The 17,346-nt window shown below is 46.4% G+C and overlaps 1 protein-coding gene across 3 annotated transcripts; it reads left to right on the top strand.

The window, feature by feature from the left end:
• The first annotated feature begins 6,567 nt into the window (after positions 1-6,567).
• LOC123121929 (transcription factor TGA2) lies at positions 6,568-15,589 on the top strand. 3 transcript variants are annotated; one of them, XM_044542025.1, is made up of 11 exons: positions 6,568-7,185; positions 8,760-8,860; positions 10,186-10,238; positions 10,360-10,602; positions 10,764-10,808; positions 10,949-11,008; positions 11,214-11,291; positions 11,383-11,467; positions 11,573-11,847; positions 14,064-14,309; positions 15,053-15,589. In XM_044542025.1, the coding sequence occupies exons 1-11, from the start codon at positions 7,007-7,009 to the stop codon at positions 15,236-15,238; spliced, it is 1,551 nt and encodes a 516-aa protein (XP_044397960.1). In that variant the 5' UTR covers positions 6,568-7,006; the 3' UTR covers positions 15,239-15,589. The 3 variants fall into 3 exon arrangements, with proteins under 3 accessions (XP_044397960.1, XP_044397958.1, XP_044397959.1); XM_044542023.1 differs by having other exon boundaries at positions 6,574-7,185; positions 8,754-8,860; XM_044542024.1 differs by having other exon boundaries at positions 6,601-7,185; positions 8,754-8,860; positions 11,576-11,847.
• Positions 15,590-17,346: the final 1,757 nt, after the last annotated feature.

Genomic DNA, 17,346 nt, shown 5'->3' with positions numbered 1-17,346 from the left:
AGTGGAATAAGGAAATGTTTCTCGGTTATGGAGGTGACAAAGAGTTCGTCGTAAAGAGTTACGTCGATGCAAGCTTTAACACCGATCTGGATGACTCTAAGTCTCGATCTAGATACATATTGAAAGTGGGAGCAATTAGCTAGAGTAGCTCCATGCAGAGCATTGTAGACACAGAAATTTGCAAAATACATACGGCTCTGAAAGTGACAGACCCATTGACTAAGCTTCTCTCACAAGCAAAACATGATCACACCTTAGTACTCTTTGGGTGTTAATCACATAGCAATGTGAACTAGATTATTGACTCTAGTAAAACCCTTTTGGGTATTAGTCACATGCGATGTGAACTAATCACATGGTGATGTGAACTATTGGTGTTAAATCACATGGCGATGTGAACTAGATTATTGACTCTAGTGCAAGGGGGAGACTGAAGGAAATATGCCCTAGAGGAAATAATAAAGTTGTTATTTATATTTCCTTGTATCATGATAAATGTTTATTATTCATGCTAGAATTGTATTAACAGGAAACTTAGTACATTTGTGAATACATAGACAAACAGAGTGTCCCTAGTATGCCTCTACTAGACTAGTTCGTTAATCAAAGATGGTTAAGTTTCCTAGCCATAGACATGTGTTGTCATTTGATGAACGGGATCACATCATTAGAGAATGATGTGATGGACAAGACCCATCCGTTAGCTTAGCATAATGATCGTTTAGTTTATTGCTATTGCTTTCTTCATGACTTATACATGTTCCTATGACTATGAGATTATGCAACTCCCGAATACCGGAGGAACACTTAGTGTGATATCAAACGTCACAACGTAACTGGGTGATTATAAAGATGCTCTACAGGTGTGTCCGATGGTGTTTGTTGAGTTGGCATAGATTGAGATTAGGATTTGTCACTCCGATTGTCGGAGAGGTATCTCTAGGCCCTCTCGGTAATGCACATCACTATAAGCCTTGCAAGCAATGTGACTAATGAGTTAGTTGCGGGATGATGCATTACAGAACGAGTAAAGAGACTTGCCGGTAACGAGATTGAACTAGGTATGATGATACCGACGATCGAATCTCGGGCAAGTAACATACCGATGACAAAGGGAACAACGTATGTTGTTATGCGGTTTGACCGATAAAGATCTTCGTAGAATATGTAGGAGCCAATATGAGTATCCAGGTTCGCTATTGGTTATTGACCGGAGATGTGTCTCAGTCATGTCTACATAGTTCTCGAACCCGTAGGGTCCGCACGCTTAACGTTCGATGATGATTTGTATTATGAGTTATGTGATTTGATGACCTAAGTTTGTTCGGAGTCCCGGATGAGATCACGGACATGACGAGGAGTCTCGAAATGGTCGAGACGTAAAGATCGATATATTGGAAGGCTATATTCGGACATCGGAAAGGTTCTGAGTGGTTCGGGTATTGTTCGGAGTACCGGAGAGTTACAGGAATTCGCCGGGGGAAGTAGTGGGCCTCAATGGGCCATACGGGAAAGGAGAAAGGGACCTCAAGGGTTGGCCGCGCGCCCCCCATGGCAAGTCCGAATTGGACTAGGGAGGGGCGGCGCCCCCCTCTCTTTCCTTCTCCATATCTCCCCTCTTGGAAAAGGAAGGGGACTCCAACTAGGATTGGGAATCCTAGTTGGACCCCCCTATAGGCGCGCCCCTCCTACGTCGGCACCCCAAAGGCACTCCAAGATTTGTCTTAGCCGTGTGCGGTGCCCCCCTTCATAGTTACACACCTCAATCATATCATCATAGTGCTTAGGCGAAGCCCTGCGCCGGTAACTTCATCATCACCATCACCACGCCGTCGTGCTGATGAAACTCTCCCTCGGCCTCAACTGGATCAAGAGTTCGAGGGACGTCACCGAGCTGAACGTGTGCAAATCACGGAGGTGTCATGCGTTCGATACTTGGATCGGTTGGATGACGAAGACGTTCGACTACATCAACCGCATTACTAAACGCTCCCGCTTTCGGTCTACGAGGGTACGTGGACACACTCTCCCCGCTCGTTGCTATGCTTCTCCTAGATAGATCTTGCGTGATCGTAGGATTTTTTTTTGAAATACTACGTTCCCAACACTAAGAGTTAAAGAGGAGCACGACCTCGTTGGAGTTGATCTGTTGTCTGTTCCAATAGAGGAGTTCTTCCAGTTTTTCAATCAAAAGACCCTCAATAAAACAATCGTCACTTGCTACTGTCTGTAAGTACTACTTCTGTAATTAAGTCTCTATATATAGCTCAGCTCTTTCATTGCATGTATATATAATTATCCTCACCATATTATGTAGATTGAAGATCGTCGAATGCAGAAAAGCAGAATTCTATGATATTGGGTTCATTAACACAAATATCATAGATGAATGGACGGTTAAATATGATGCCACACAAAACGAGGCCAACTTGCTACGATCGTTGCTTCAAAACCAAAAACAAAGATAAAATACTCTTTCCTTACAACTTCAAGTGAGTGTTACTGTCTTGTGCATATTCGTTTCCCTTATTACTCGAGGTTATAGTAATGTAATTGATGAGTTATGCATGCGTGCGCAGCTTCCATTTTATTCTCCTAGAGATTAAGCTTGAGCAGGGACTAGTAACCGTCTTAGACTCGAGACGAAAAGATCCCGAGGAGTATGCGGCCATGACTAAAATGCTCGAGAAGTAAGTTCAATCGATCATTATCGCACCATATCAGCAACCTTGTTCATTTTCTGATATCAAGTAATTGTTTTCTTTGTCTGCATTGTTTGGAAAAAGTTCACCGCATAAGCTCCGGGACTGCCGGGGGAGCTGCGATTTACACACCCGAAAGTAAGTACTACTAGCTAGCTAGTTCCGCGCATCTCCCGTTGATTCTAGCTACTTTCATCAATACCATTTATAATGCTTCATTATCAGTTTGATTGACCTCTATTTCTCATAAAGTGCTTGTGGCAGGAACCCGAGAATGATTACTGTGGATACTACGTTTGCGAGTTCATTTACAACGCGATGACCAAGAATAAGCAGGGCTACTCTAAAAGACAATTTGAAGTGCGTAAGCAATAATATTCACAATTTCATTTTATTACCATCATTTGTGTTGAGTTTCATTCATATATATGTATGGACCCCCTTTTTCAAATTAGATGTGGCATATGCGGAATGAACTCCTACCACAAGATCGCATACGAGCAATTCAAGAGGAATTGGCGGGATTCTTTTTTGACCGCGTCATCAATAAAGCCAGAGAATACCATGTGGAACTTGAGTTCAGATGTTAGGGGATTGTAAGAGATCTTATATTGTATATATGTAGCCAGTAGCGTCGGATAGATATAGGAAAACTTGTTGTTCGACCAATCTCTCGAAGAAGGAGAGGTCGATCACTTTTCTCTGTAATGTTCATGACGATCTTCTGTAGTTAATGGTTTCCTTCATTTGCTTACTAGCTAGCGTGTCGAGTCCTCTCTATACGTATAGTACGTAGCATCGACCGAGCACCGGAGATAAGAGAGGACACTTCTCTCTATTAGCTAGCTAACACAATATATGAAACCCCTAAATTAACCCTACAGAACCCCCAACCCCCCCCCCCCCTTTAAGAAAAAACAAAAACCCCAGCCCTGAACTGCTGATGCATCGATGCTTTTTGGTCCCGGTTGGTGCTACTAACCGGGACAAAAGGTCCTCCTGCCTGGGCAAGCCGCAACGGCCACGTGGAGCCCCATCTGTCCCGGTTCGTAGGCGAACCGGGACTAAATGTAATGGGCTTTAGTACCGACCCTTTAGTCCCGGTTTCGAAACCGGGACAAATGGGCTTCTAGAACCGGGACAAATGGGCCTTTTTCTACTAGTGTATTGTTACACTTCACGATATCTTAAGATCCGGAAAACGTGATCACCAACAACATTACTTGAGCCAGCCTTAGAGGCGAGACTGGGAATCTTAGTTTTTACCGTTTACCGTTCTACATGTGCATATGAGTTTTTCACTGAATCGCATGTTCCAGGATCATAATAGTTATAGCATAGAATATAAACTCTTAATTATGAACCCAGAAATATAATAATACAATATTATTGCCTCTAGGGCATACTTCCACAATTATGTCATAAATACTTTGGCAATTGCTTAGCTCCCAATATTACTCTTGCAAAAACCGCAATTGCGGCGTACTATATGCATGGGGCATAATTTTACTACAACAATTTATCGTGTAATGCTAGAACCGAAATTACCTTCATCCATAATATAATCAGAATGAGCAATCTAGCATCATAAATAGCTTTGCCATGTTGTTTCCCAGTAATATGCCCGCATCATAGCCCGATTGCTTGGTTATGCACCGATTATCTTTAATTGTATAGATACAAAAGAAGTTTGAGAATGCAACGAACACACTTTTGTTTATTGTCATGTGAACCTCAAACAATCTAGAAATATGGAGTATACAAGATATTTTTAATTCCTAATTGACATGCAGATTTTTTTTCTGAGAAACTTCATTGGTATATGCTTTTGACCTTTGTGTCAAGGTGCCACGCAAAACACAAAAGTTATTATGAACTCTTGCATGAAATATGACAAATAAACTAAATAGACTGACAACACACCATTTAAAATGTCGTGTGGTTTATAATGTCATCACCACATGTGTTGGGACATAACACCAGATATATAGTTGTGTCATTCTGACAAACCTTTCGGGCAACATTTTTCCCTTTTTCTGTCGCATTTTTTTCCTTACAAAATAGAGGCTTTCACTTGGTCTCTGCATCTTGTAACGCTAGAACAGTAAAATATCCCCATCCTCGCCCGTTTTCTCTCAAGTGCATAATCCTTGTATTTAATTCTAGTGATTCAAAACGATATTGTATCATATACACAAACCAATCAAATATGAGGGGCAAACCAAAAGCTATAATATGAAGCCTTGCTCAAAACAACAAATCAATCAAATATACATCATCTACAAAGTTACATAGTTTATAAAGCGTGAACATCACGATTGCAGCTCAATGCATGGGGCCTAAGTTCATTACAAAATTTATCATGTACTGCTGGAAATGATATTATCTTTGACCAAAATTCAAAACCAACAATCTAGCATCGTAAATAGCTTTGTCGTGCTCATTTCGCCATAATATGCAGCATCCTCGACCGATCGCTCGGTTGTATAATGATTATGTACTGCTGGAAATGATATTATCATTGACCAAAATTCAGAAACAACAATCTAGCATCGTAAATAGCTTTGTCGTATTCATTTCGCAATAATATGCCAGCATCCTCGATCGCTCGTTTGGTTGTATAATGATTATGTACTGCTGGAAATGATATTATCTTTGACCAAAATTCAGAAACAACAATCTAGCATCGTAAATAGCTTTGTCGTATTCATTTCGTAATAATATGCCAGCATCCTCGATTGATCGCTTGGTTGAGTACTGATTAATTGCAAAGATTCAAGAGATACTTTATTGATATACATGTTTGACCTTTGTGTCTAGGTGAAGCGCAAATCCAATAGTGAGTATGACCTCTTGCACGAAATATGACAGATCGATCAACCGAACTGACAACACATCGTCTAACAATTGAGAAAATCTAGAGTGTGGAAGATATTCTTTAATTACTAGTTGCTATATGCAGATTGGATTTTTCCGAGAAACTTAATTGAGTACATGTTTGACCTTTGCGCCTAGTGAAGCGCAAAACCTAAAAGTGACCATGACCTCTTGCACGAAATATGACAAATCGATCAAACGGACTGACAACACATCGTTAAAAAGTTGCGTGCAGTTTATAACTTGACCACCACCTATATTGGGACATAGTACCGGCAACCGCCCGCCTAATCGCATCGTAACAAATACTGAAGTTGAAGCAAGTTGACATGCAACAATATAACCTACGATTGTCTGGACGTTTTCTTTTCGTACAAAAAAGTAATTTTTGACATAGCCACATATTGACCAAGATGAAGCACCCACATTCACAAAAGAAGGTCGCCCCACAAAGCTCTCTTTAAACCCAGGACCCAAGTTTGATAAAATATAACCAATTCCCAAAAATCTATGGTATTTATGCAACTTGACAATATTGATTAAATTCTAAGTAGAGGTGTTCATTTCGGGTTAGTATATGCGTCGTCGAAAAAAGCAACAAAGTTTGCTACACCATAGTAACATGTCACGCGGAGAGATCGATGTACCGAAATGGGGGAAACGAAACGATTTCGGCGCAAAAATGTGTAGTAGAGAAACAAAACTAAAAGTGGCAACTCAATTGTGCAGTTGTGTTTCACCTGCCCCCCTCCCCGCGGAGAGACCAGAGAGAGCTAGCCATGGTTTTTTTGTTGTTGTTGCGGGGGTGGTTAAAGCAAAGCAAAGAAGGGAGAGGAAGAGAGGGAGAAAAGCGGGGTGTTTGCAAGCGCGCCATTAGTTGCAAGAGGGCATGGAGCCGAACAGAAAGTCTGTTTCGCCATTAATGGCCCCTCAGCCCTTCTGGAACCCATAGACCTACAGTCAGTCGGTTCCACACACACACACAAGCAAGCAAAAGGAGATACTACATGTAGACAAGAGCGTCATTAGAGAGGCGAAGGGGGGAGGAGAACTGGTAGTGGTTTGTTGGCAAAGCAGTGGCTAGCTAGGCTCCAAGGCGCCATCACGAGCTAGGCTCCCCGGATAGATAGAGAGATAGAGAGATAGATAGATCGACCGAGGTCATGCCGGGCGCCCGGCCGGCTGCGGGGTAGTTTGCTGGTGCGGAGAAGATAGCTTGCTAGGTCGATAGATAGATAGAGAGGTGGTGCCTTGGCAGCTAGCCCCCCCTAGAGTCAAACCCAGCCGTATTTAGGTCTCGCCCGGCCGGAGATATACATACGTAGACGCAGACGCAGGCGCAGAGAGAAAGAAAGAGAGAGGAAGCTGTAGCCCCCTCCTTGTGTGTGCGTGTGTGTCGTCCGCCGTCGGCGTCTGTCTCCCTCGAGATGATGATGAGCGAAGGCCAGGGACAGCAGGAGATCATCAGCCAGCAGCATCAGCAACAGCAACAGCAACAGCCGCTGGAGATGGACATCACCTTCGGGATGAGCAGCCATCAACATCACCATGCCCCTCCTTCCTCGTCCTCCTCCTCCTCCATGCACGCCGCCGCCGCGAGCTTCATGTGCGGTTCTCAATTCACTTGAATCCAATTGAATTTTTTAATTTGCTTCCCTGTTTGTTCTCGCATGCCTTTGATCTATCCGTATCGATCCGGGAATTCGACTGGATTTTATTATGCTTTTCATGTTTTCTCTGATTCTTCAACTCTTCCTTCTTTTTTCGGCGAAATTTCTTCAGCTGTTCCTTAATTTGCTCGATTTGCGTGGTTCTTGCAACGGGTTTGTATACTTGATCTTGCCTGTCTTAATTGGTTTCTATCTTTGTTTCTTGATAAACATGAACTAGCTAATAGAAAGGCTAGGGAACCTGCCTTCTTCTACTGAATTTCTTTCATCCATGTTCATCCGTCGATCTCCGCCTTTCTTTGCCAATGTAAACTTGGAAAGTCAAGTGATGATTCTTAGATTAGGAATATGGTTGTGATATGACAGATCCAAGTACTTTGACAATTTTATCGCTTATTTATTTCTTTGTCTTTTGCTCCGAGAGGAGGAAAAATTCTAGACGATGTGCGAAGCAAGTTTCGGTTTTAAATCGGCGCCTCTCTTCTTAATACTTCGGTGCAGATAGTTGAATTGTTGTGTTCTGATAATTGGAGGAGGATCGCTGAATTGTCATGGCTTGTTAATTCGGTTCAGATAGTTGAATTGTTGTGGAAATTAACAACTCACTAGTCTTCCCTTTGGACATTAGGTACACTAATTAGCACTAATTGTTTTCCGAATGACAACAAGAACACTTGCCATAAATTAACTGATTAGGACAAAACATTATTTATACATAGTAAGTGCCAAACTTGTGTACTACACTCTATACATGCACTAGCAGTACATACATCCAGTAGTATGTACCATGCATGCATGCTTTTACATATATTTTTCAATGAGCATATCTTGCACACAAGAAATTCCGGGGCTAGCCATGCCATGCAAGCATATTTCCTGGGCTGCCAAATAAATGCCGCCTACTACTCCTACTAGTGGTAGTGCTGCAAGGCTAGAGAAGATTCCACAACACCCTCCTGTTCCCACTCCTCCTGCAGCGAGCGCAGAGCAGGGAGGAGGAGGGGTTGGAGTTGGACCAGGCCACAATAATAGCATCACACATTCATAGGCTAGCTCATGGCAGCAGCGCGCGCGCATGATTTCATGATGATGTGTGTGTGGTTACTGGTTCCTCAAACCCTGTGCATGCATGCATGCTTCAGCTCATCGATCACCTCTTTGTTTTCACCACCCATATAATTAGTGTCATACATTCTTATGAGTTTTTGTTACACAATCAGACTACCCACAGTGGGAGTAACATAGGTGGTAACATCACACTTATTTAGGCAAAATAGATGATGTGGCATGTAATTAATGAAGAAAGAGAGGCATGTGGTAACATAGCTAGTTACTGTAACATCACATATATCAAGAAAAGATGAGTCTACAACATAATAAATGAAGTGTTGCATGACACAACACATATGTTACTACCCATTGTGGAGGTAGTAACATTGACTAGTAACATATGCATGTTACTAGTCTAAGTTACTACCCATTGTGACTAGTCTCATGCATGCAGGAGCAGCAAGGAGGCATCAGGCGTGTATGACCATCTGGGGGAGCTGGACCAGGCACTGTTCATGTACCTCGACCACGGCCACGCCTCCACGCAGCAAGAGCAGCGCCGTAAGTGCACGCATGAAATCCTTGCAAGAAAACGGGGTCAATTTCAGTTTCTTTTGGCAGTTTTGCAGGGGTTAAATGCAGGTGTTTTTCGTGTAGTGTTATGACGAAGTGACGGTTAAAGTTGATTGGCGCTTTCTTAATTGTGCGTTTAATCGGGAGCGGTAGTTAATGGGGAGGGGGGGGGGGGGGGGGGGGGTGTAGGTAAGGCTCAGAAACTGATGTGTCAACTTGGGCACATCACACATACATTACATATATTCCATCAAAAGGAAAGGACTTTGGCGCATATAGGAAGAGGAATATAGATCAATAGATGTGATGGGTGTAGACTGTAGAGAGACAGAGATGCCGCCCAGCGATTAGCTCTGATCTGGTGCATGCAGAAAGGCGCATGCATCCTTTTCCGGAGTTTTAGGGAAAACGATCGTATGGCCGGCCGGCCGGCCTGCGGCAGATTCTCAGGCAGGTACCCCATTTTGACCAGGATCGATCTCTTCTGCAAATCTGCAGTGCCCGGCCTGCCATCGGCGAGGACCATGTGGTGTGCTGTGGAGTCCCTCCAAGAACACATATGCTTTGCTTTGCTTGCTTGCTCAAAGTCGTCCATGGAACGCATGCAACACAACAAAACTCTCTCTCTCATCTCCCCTTTCTCTCTCCTCCTTTGCGGTTTGGGCGGTCGGACCGTGAGTGTGACATGTAACAGACGCCGCTCAATCATTTCGCGGCGAGCGCGGGCCGCGACGGGGCTGCATGCCGCATGTGCCCGCGGCAGCGGAGCGCGGACACATGCACGCAGAGGGGATGATCTCCGCCTCCGGACTCCACCACCACCACCACTACGCCTGCAATGGCGTGCGTCCGCATCTGTGGTGTTTGTTTGACCCGATCCGAGCCCTATCCACTCCCCGGCCCGCTTCTCCTCCGGTTCGGGCGCAGGCGCAGGCAGGACAGGACAGGAGCATGCATGCCTAAGCTGTGCGCATCCCTCCTGCCCCGGCCCCGCTCCACTGCCCCGTATCTCCCCGTACCCCAGTGCCCAGCCCAGCTTTCTCGTGTGTCGCGCGCCAGGACGGCCAGTCCAGACCACCAGCTCGTACCGCCAGAGCGCCAGCGATCTCGCTGCCGCTGTACGCGCCTGCCATGATTATTTTGTTCCTGTCCGCACGAGAACGTACGACAGCAACCTCCACAGCTCCAGTGGCGGGCGAGCGAGCTCCTGTATATGTGCATCAACCTCTAGCTAGCTAGCAAGCTCGGTTCCTTCCATCAGCTCAGGCCGTTGCTCACTCATTTGCCCCCTCGCTGCTTGTTCATGGATGCAGAGACCCTCAACATCTTCCCCTCCCAGCCGATGCATGTGGAGCCATCACCAAAGGTACGTACTACGCCACAACTGCATCGATCTCACATCCTATTACCTGCTCATGATTGGTTTTGTTGTTGATGTTTGGCCCCTTGTTTAATATCCTTGTGGTTGTGATGTGATTGGCGTGCAGGGGGATCTTGGTCTAGTCCTGTCGCCAGCGCCCGTGGGGTCGAAGATGCCGTCGCCGGACCACCATCACCACCACCACCAGCAGCAGGCAGCCGCCGCGGCCATGGAGGAGTTGGCGGCGGGGAGCAGGAGGCAGCAGCAGGAGCACCACCTCCACCTGCAGCACCAGCAGCAACAACCCGCCTTCGCCACCGCCGAGTCCGCAGGGGTCAGCAACAACAAGGATGTCAAGCCGCTGACAAAGGTGAGTCTGACCGTGGGAGAGCAGCTACCTACCAGTTCAGCTCACGTAATTAACTAACCCAACTGTCTCTAGCTAGCCAGATTTGTTGTTAATTCAGCTGCCGGCCCCGTGTCATATTGACTGACGATATATGTTATTGATCTCTTTTGGCGTGGTTGCAGAAGGAGCACAAGAGGGGCTTATCCACCGGCGAACGCGACCCAAAAGTAACAACCAACTAAACTTGTCTTGATTGCCAAGTGTGCTTATGAAAAATCAAGCATATATAGGCAGTAGTGCTGCTAGTGTTTCTTTCTGTAGTTGTGTTGGACATGCAACTCAATTTCTGGCAATTGACGAAATGCAGACGCTAAGGAGGCTAGCCCAGAACAGGGAGGCGGCGAGGAAGAGCAGGTTGAGGAAGAAGGTGAGTGAGCCAAGCAACAGTTTTATAACACCCAAATGGCAAGAAAACGAGTGGCAGAAAAGGCAAAATACGTATGCTATGCTACATGAAAAACAAACCTTAATTGGTTGACATTCTTCTCTCTACGATCAATGGCGGCCTCATTTTGTACACAATGAACAATTGATTAACTGTTATCATTTCCCTATTTGATGCAATGCAACAGGCTTACATCCAGCAGCTCGAGTCCAGCAGGATCAGGCTGGCTCAGATCGAGCAAGAACTCCACAGCGCAAGAGCTCAGGTACGTATCTGCAAGAAAATCAAAGCCGCTCTCTCCTCATTCTCGATCCAGTCTGGGTATGCACATTATTCATGTGTGTATGTGCGTACAGGGAGTGCTCTACCCCGGCAGCAGCCTCCTCGCCGAGCAAGGCATCGCCGGAAAAGGTCTCGGCGGCATCGATGGCCTCAGCTCAGGTACCCACCCATTCATCCATCTCCATCCCCGTCCTTGAGCAATTCAGAATTTCAGATGCATGTCGTCGCGCTGGTACTAGCTACTAATTCGAAGCAATTGGCCAGCAGAGGCGGCGATGTTCGACGTGGAGTACGCGCGGTGGCAGGAGGAGCACAACCGGCTCATGTACGAGCTGCGGGCGGCGCTGCAGCAGCACCTGCCGGAGGGGGAGCTGCAGATGTACGTGGAGAGCTGCCTGGCGCACCACGACGAGGTGCTGGCCATCAAGGACGCCGTCATCAAGGGCGACGTCTTCCACCTCATCTCCGGCGTCTGGAGGAGCCCCGCCGAGCGCTGCTTCCTCTGGCTCGGCGGCTTCCGCCCCTCCGAGGTCATCAAGGTACTCGTCTCTTCACATGGCGCGTTTTCTTTCTTCAGATTGGATTAACCCTAGCCCTAGATCTACTGTCGGTCGCAGTCACCACCTCTCGATCTCAGTTGCCGCAACTCTTGCCTAACATTATGGGGTGAATTTTCTTGCCTTTTGGGGAAACTTAAATAAAAAAAATTTGAAGTGGGTATATATATCCTTCTGAACACCTGAAAAAATGTATATCAGAAATTTTCAGGAACCAAAATTACTTTATTCCAGACCACACCATAGTTAAATCCTCCCATAGTTACCTCAGTTTTCATTGAGTTCACTAGCTAGAAAGGTTTATTTTGAACATGTATAGTTGTACCAAATCCCTTCCTTAAAAAAGAAGTATAGTTCACTGAATCCTTAAAAAAGAAGTATAGTTCACTAAAGCCATCGTACGCTTTTTTTCCCAATTGAGATATATTTTGCTTTCTATTTAAGGTAACATGGCAAAGGGTTTCAGCTCAACTAAAAAAGGCAAATGATTTGAACTTTTGTGGAATAGGAAGTCAGGAATTACAGCATCTTTGAATGCTGACCATTTAAACTTAGAACCAAATGAGCCATTATTTTGATCATTTAATCCTTGTATGATTATAAAAAATTAAATATAAAACTATTTGAGATATTCTTTTGTTATGAATCTAATTGTACAAATTAAGAAAAATGAAAACAACATCCTATATACTCGTAAATAGCTACAACCCTCTACCAAATTTTTGTAAGGATGCATGGAGTCATGCCACATCAGCATCTATGCATGTCAATAAAAAATCATAGTAAGTTACATTTGTTTGCATGCAATCCACCGCATAATTTTTCTAAGCATGCCCCCACATCAGCACATATATATACATGGCAATCATAAGTTACACTTTTTCTACTTAACCACACCACATTAGCAAGCCATGCATGTCACTCATAAGTTATATTTTTTGAGTTAATTTTTATATTGCCATATATGGTATATGTGTTAGATACTTGGAGCATAATTTCGAAGTTCATGGTTCACATTTTTTTTAATACAGAAAATGATATTCTGTTAATTCAATGTGAATCCAGAACACTTTTGCATTTGTTTTAATTTTTTCCAGCACCTATTAATACAATTATTTTTAACAAGATTTCTGTGGCAATGCCATCTAGTATTATTAATTAGTGGTCAAGTATATAGTAGAGGTTTCGATACACGCTTCGTAGGAAAATCATGTACTCGTACCTCTTTTTTTTTTGCGGGAATCATGCATGTACTCTTACTTGGAAGAAAGGCAGTGCAGATGTTTGTCCATGTTCTTCTACTCGGATGGCTTTGCTCATTCTCAATTGTTACAAAATTTTACAGAACTTCACCACCTGATTATTTAAAACTGCAAATCACTGAGTTTAAAAAGATGGTCTGAAATGTGGGCAATTAAGACTTTTTGCAAAATATTAGAGCGATTTACCGTTAGAATAAATAGATAACAGTGTGATTGGAGAGTTGCAGTGGAGATTCACGAGTTAATCTAATTCTTCTTTGGCGAGGGAAAAATGCATACTACTCGTACTTAGTTTTTCCAGGAATTTTTCTATGAGTTTTAGCCTATACTCCTAGCCAGGTTCATTTACAAGATTTGCGACATGGATGGATACAGCAAAGCCAAACGCTCCATCCACGCATGTCTCAGACTCGGTCGTGTTGGTGTAGGTGGTATAGGTAGCCATGCATGCATGTCTCGCGCGCGGCATTCAAGTCGTGCGAGAGGAGTCGGTAGGTACTCGATCGGTATGGTGAACTCGGCTTGCCTGTGTAGTCCATCATCATGCGCATTTCGGCGCCGGGTGACGCGAGCCTGCAAGAATCCTCTCGTTTTCAGCAGCTAGGGGCCTAGGTAAGGGGGAGGGAACCTGCCATGGATCCGGGCCGGCCGGGCGATTCCCTCCCGCCGCGCGCATTGAAGAGCTTAGCCAGCCGGCCCTCGATCCCCGCTGCGCCGCGCAGGCAGGCATGCCCCGCCGTCTCCGCGGCGCGTGCGGCGGGCACGATCGATGGCTTTGCGACGCACTCTGGGGCAGTATTAAATGGCGTCTCCTTCTGTCCTCCCTCCTGTTTGTGGAAATGCCATGCATATGTCGATCTGACAACTGTAACTGAATCATTCTCTTATGTTGGTCGATCTCTTATCTTGATTTAATTTGGGTGGTGGTGGTGGCAGATGGTGCTTTCGCACGTGGACCCGCTGACGGAGCAGCAGATCGTGGCGGTGTACGGGCTGCAGCAATCGGCGGTGCAGACGGAGGAGGCGCTGAGCCAGGGCCTGGACACCCTCTACCAGGCGCTCTCCGACACCGTCGTCTCCGACGCGCTCACCTGCTGCTCCACCCCCAACGTCTCCAACTACATGGGCCAGATGGGCCTCGCCGTCCACAAGCTCACCACCCTCGAAGGCTTCGTCAGACAGGTCACTTTCCATCACTCTTCATTACTTTGCATTTCATGTCGCTCTAGTGTTTCTGTTAGAGCTGCGACCCATCCATCGATCGAGCCAAATATATGTAGAGTTGGTTAATTAGTTGACAGGGTACAACGGATGGTTCACCTAATTAATTTAGATCGATCGATCGATTGAGACTGCGTTTGATTAGATTAATTAGTTAGCGTGCAGGCGGCTAGCTAGATTATACTTACTACCACTGACAGTCTAGATGCATGTGTATATATGGATGGATTAGGTTCTGAACTTTAGAAAAGCACGCGACTGTCGCCATCCCGAAAATGGACACCTGAGGTAGCTAGCAAGGATCGATCGGCACGCGTGATTAGTTAACTATAAGTAGCTACTAGTACGTATTAACAATACAATCTTTCAAGGCTAACAAACAGTAGTAGGATCTAGCTAATCTGTTCACCGACCTCTGATTTCCTTGTTGGGCATAGTAGGTGCACGCATTGTTTAGGGCTTTAGGCCGCCCTTCACCTGCTCTCTCATGGATTCCACAAACAGAACCACCCGCATCATATGAATTATATGCTTACTGTTAATTAAGGCAACCTGCCGTCGCATGCATGTACACATACTGTAATTAATCAACTGCTGCTGGCTGATCCTGGCGTGACGATCGCAGAGCGTCAATATGCATGCATGTGCGTTTGTGTATGCTTTGATCTGGCACTGATCGTCGTTGTTTCATGGGATGGATGCAGGCGGAGAAGCTGAGGCAGCAGATGCTCCACCGGCTGCACCAGGTGCTGACGGCGCGGCAGATGGCGCGGTCGCTGCTCGCCGTCTCCGACTACTTCCACCGCCTCCGCGTGCTCAGCTCCTTCTGGGTCAACCGCAACAGGATGGCGCCCCAGGACCAGCAGCTGGAGGCCGGCCCTCACACCTAGCTCTCAATCTTATCGATCCACCACCATGCGTGCCTGCGTGCGTGCGTGCATCTCGCTCATCCTATGCATATGCATGCATGCATGCGCCGGCATGCATGTCTCTGAGAAAGTTGAAGGCAGCGCGCGGTGACCGTGCAAGCTTATATTAGCAGTGCAGAGGGGGAGACAAGGGACCGTATCTGAATGATAACCCTCTAACAAAGAATGTCCTACCGTTGTGTCTTGGATTTGGATTTATTAGTAGTAGCAGCTAGATAGTATGGTCCATCGACTCATGTACTCCTGGCTGATCGACCTGAACTGATTAGCTTGTCTTGCCTCCGGATGAATGTGATTCGACTCTCCATCATATAGATCCAGCGTTTACTGGTTCATTCTAGGTGTGGCACGAGGGAGATTTCGAGTGAAAAGCTCCACGAGCGATGCCCGTGGGTGTCGCGACCGTTTCGCTCTCGACGACGACCTTAGCGTCCTCACATTTGTGAGGGCGCCATCATGGAGCTCGGGTACCTTCCGGCCGCACCGTCGGCATCATCGGGCAAGCTTGGACCCTGGCTCAAAGCTTGTTCAGCTCTAACGTGGGACAGTCTAGTTTGCCTCCTACCTTTTACACGTGATCTGTTTGTCACCTTTCTCGGTCCTTGTTGTTCGCAAGCAGGATGGATGCTACTCGGTCCGGAGCAAGAGGGAGGTGGGCACTCTCCGTTGACATCTTCATGTGTGCGGTGCGATGATGTCCGGTGCTTTTCCAAGGAGACGTGGTTTCTCTCTTGTCAGTAATCTCGAGTGCTTCTTGTTGGGGTGCGACTGTGCTCATGCTCGACATCGAATTGGCGGCTTCCGGTAGGACACATGTGCTTCGCGCGCGCGCGCGCTCTCTCTCTCTCTCTCTTATTCCTTCCGTCCGAAAAGCTCGGGACAAGCTTTTTCGGACGAAGGGAGTACATGATTTTCTGGTCACCTTGTATTAGGTTTGTGTTTGCCTTTATGTATAAACTTGGGCGAAAGCATGTTGCGATTTTACTGGTTCATGATCCCGATACGGCACTATTTATGGAGGGTGGCTGGATGAAAGCCGCCTTCTTGGCAATTCGTTTGTTTGCAAGACAACGTTAGTCATCCATCGAGCAAAGGAGGTGCCCGTTTAGTCAACGTATGTGTCAAGACCCGATGTATAAGGTATACAAGCCTAGCTGTACTGGACCATACAAGAGGCTGAGATTAGCGCGTGAACACATTGTCATAAGGGCAGTACTCTGCACCGGCGCGCCGGCCCAAATTTGGGCCGGTCGCCGCGCAGCCGTTTGATTTGGCGCACCACATCCGTTCAAGAAGTATATCCCCGATTTGGCCCTCCTCGTTGACTCGTCCTCTTACTCCCGAGCCCCCCCCCCCCCCACCCCCCGCTGCTGCCCCACGTGACTCCGCCTCCATGTGCAGCTCCGTGAGGGCACCGGACGCCGGCCGCTCGCACCCCAACGCCTTGCTGCCCCTCCGCTGCTCACCGGAGAACTTCCCCCGCTAGTCAATTTCAGTTGGAGCTCCATGCCGGCCACCAGTAAATGCCTTTGAATGGATGTAGTAAAAAACATTCTACGCAGTAGCAAATCCAACAACGATTGCAACAAAAACGGCTGCCGCCATCGGGGATCGCAGCTCCGCCATGTTGTATGTAGCAAAATCATTCGCCGGTAGTAGCAAAATCCGAGGACAGTTGCAGCAAACAAAATCGCCACCGGCACGGGGTCGCCAGTCCGTCGCAACACAGCCGTCACTGGATCAAAAACGATGCTATTGAAAAAAGGTGTTGGTTCCAGCAAAACACAAAGCCGGTAGTAGGAAAAAAAGAGGCATTGGTTTCCGGCAAAAAATGACACCGGATGCAGCAAAATACCCTGCCGGTTCCTGCATACCATGCAGCTGGTTGCAGCAACCTTGCCCCGTAGCTCCAGCAAAAAATCCATGGCTTGGTGGTGGTCTCCCTGTCGCAACGCCTCGTGACCGTGGTTCCAGTTTTTCATCAGCAGGATCCAACAATTTTCACCATAGTTGCAGCACGCCGCTTGCTCCGCCTTGTGGGTTCCAGTATGGCGGGGAGGTCTTCCCAC

Source organism: Triticum aestivum, chromosome 5D, assembly GCF_018294505.1.
Source record: "Triticum aestivum cultivar Chinese Spring chromosome 5D, IWGSC CS RefSeq v2.1, whole genome shotgun sequence".
In the NCBI taxonomy this organism is placed as follows: Eukaryota; Viridiplantae; Streptophyta; class Magnoliopsida; order Poales; family Poaceae; genus Triticum; species Triticum aestivum.
This window is presented reverse-complemented; position numbering and strand designations above follow the sequence as displayed.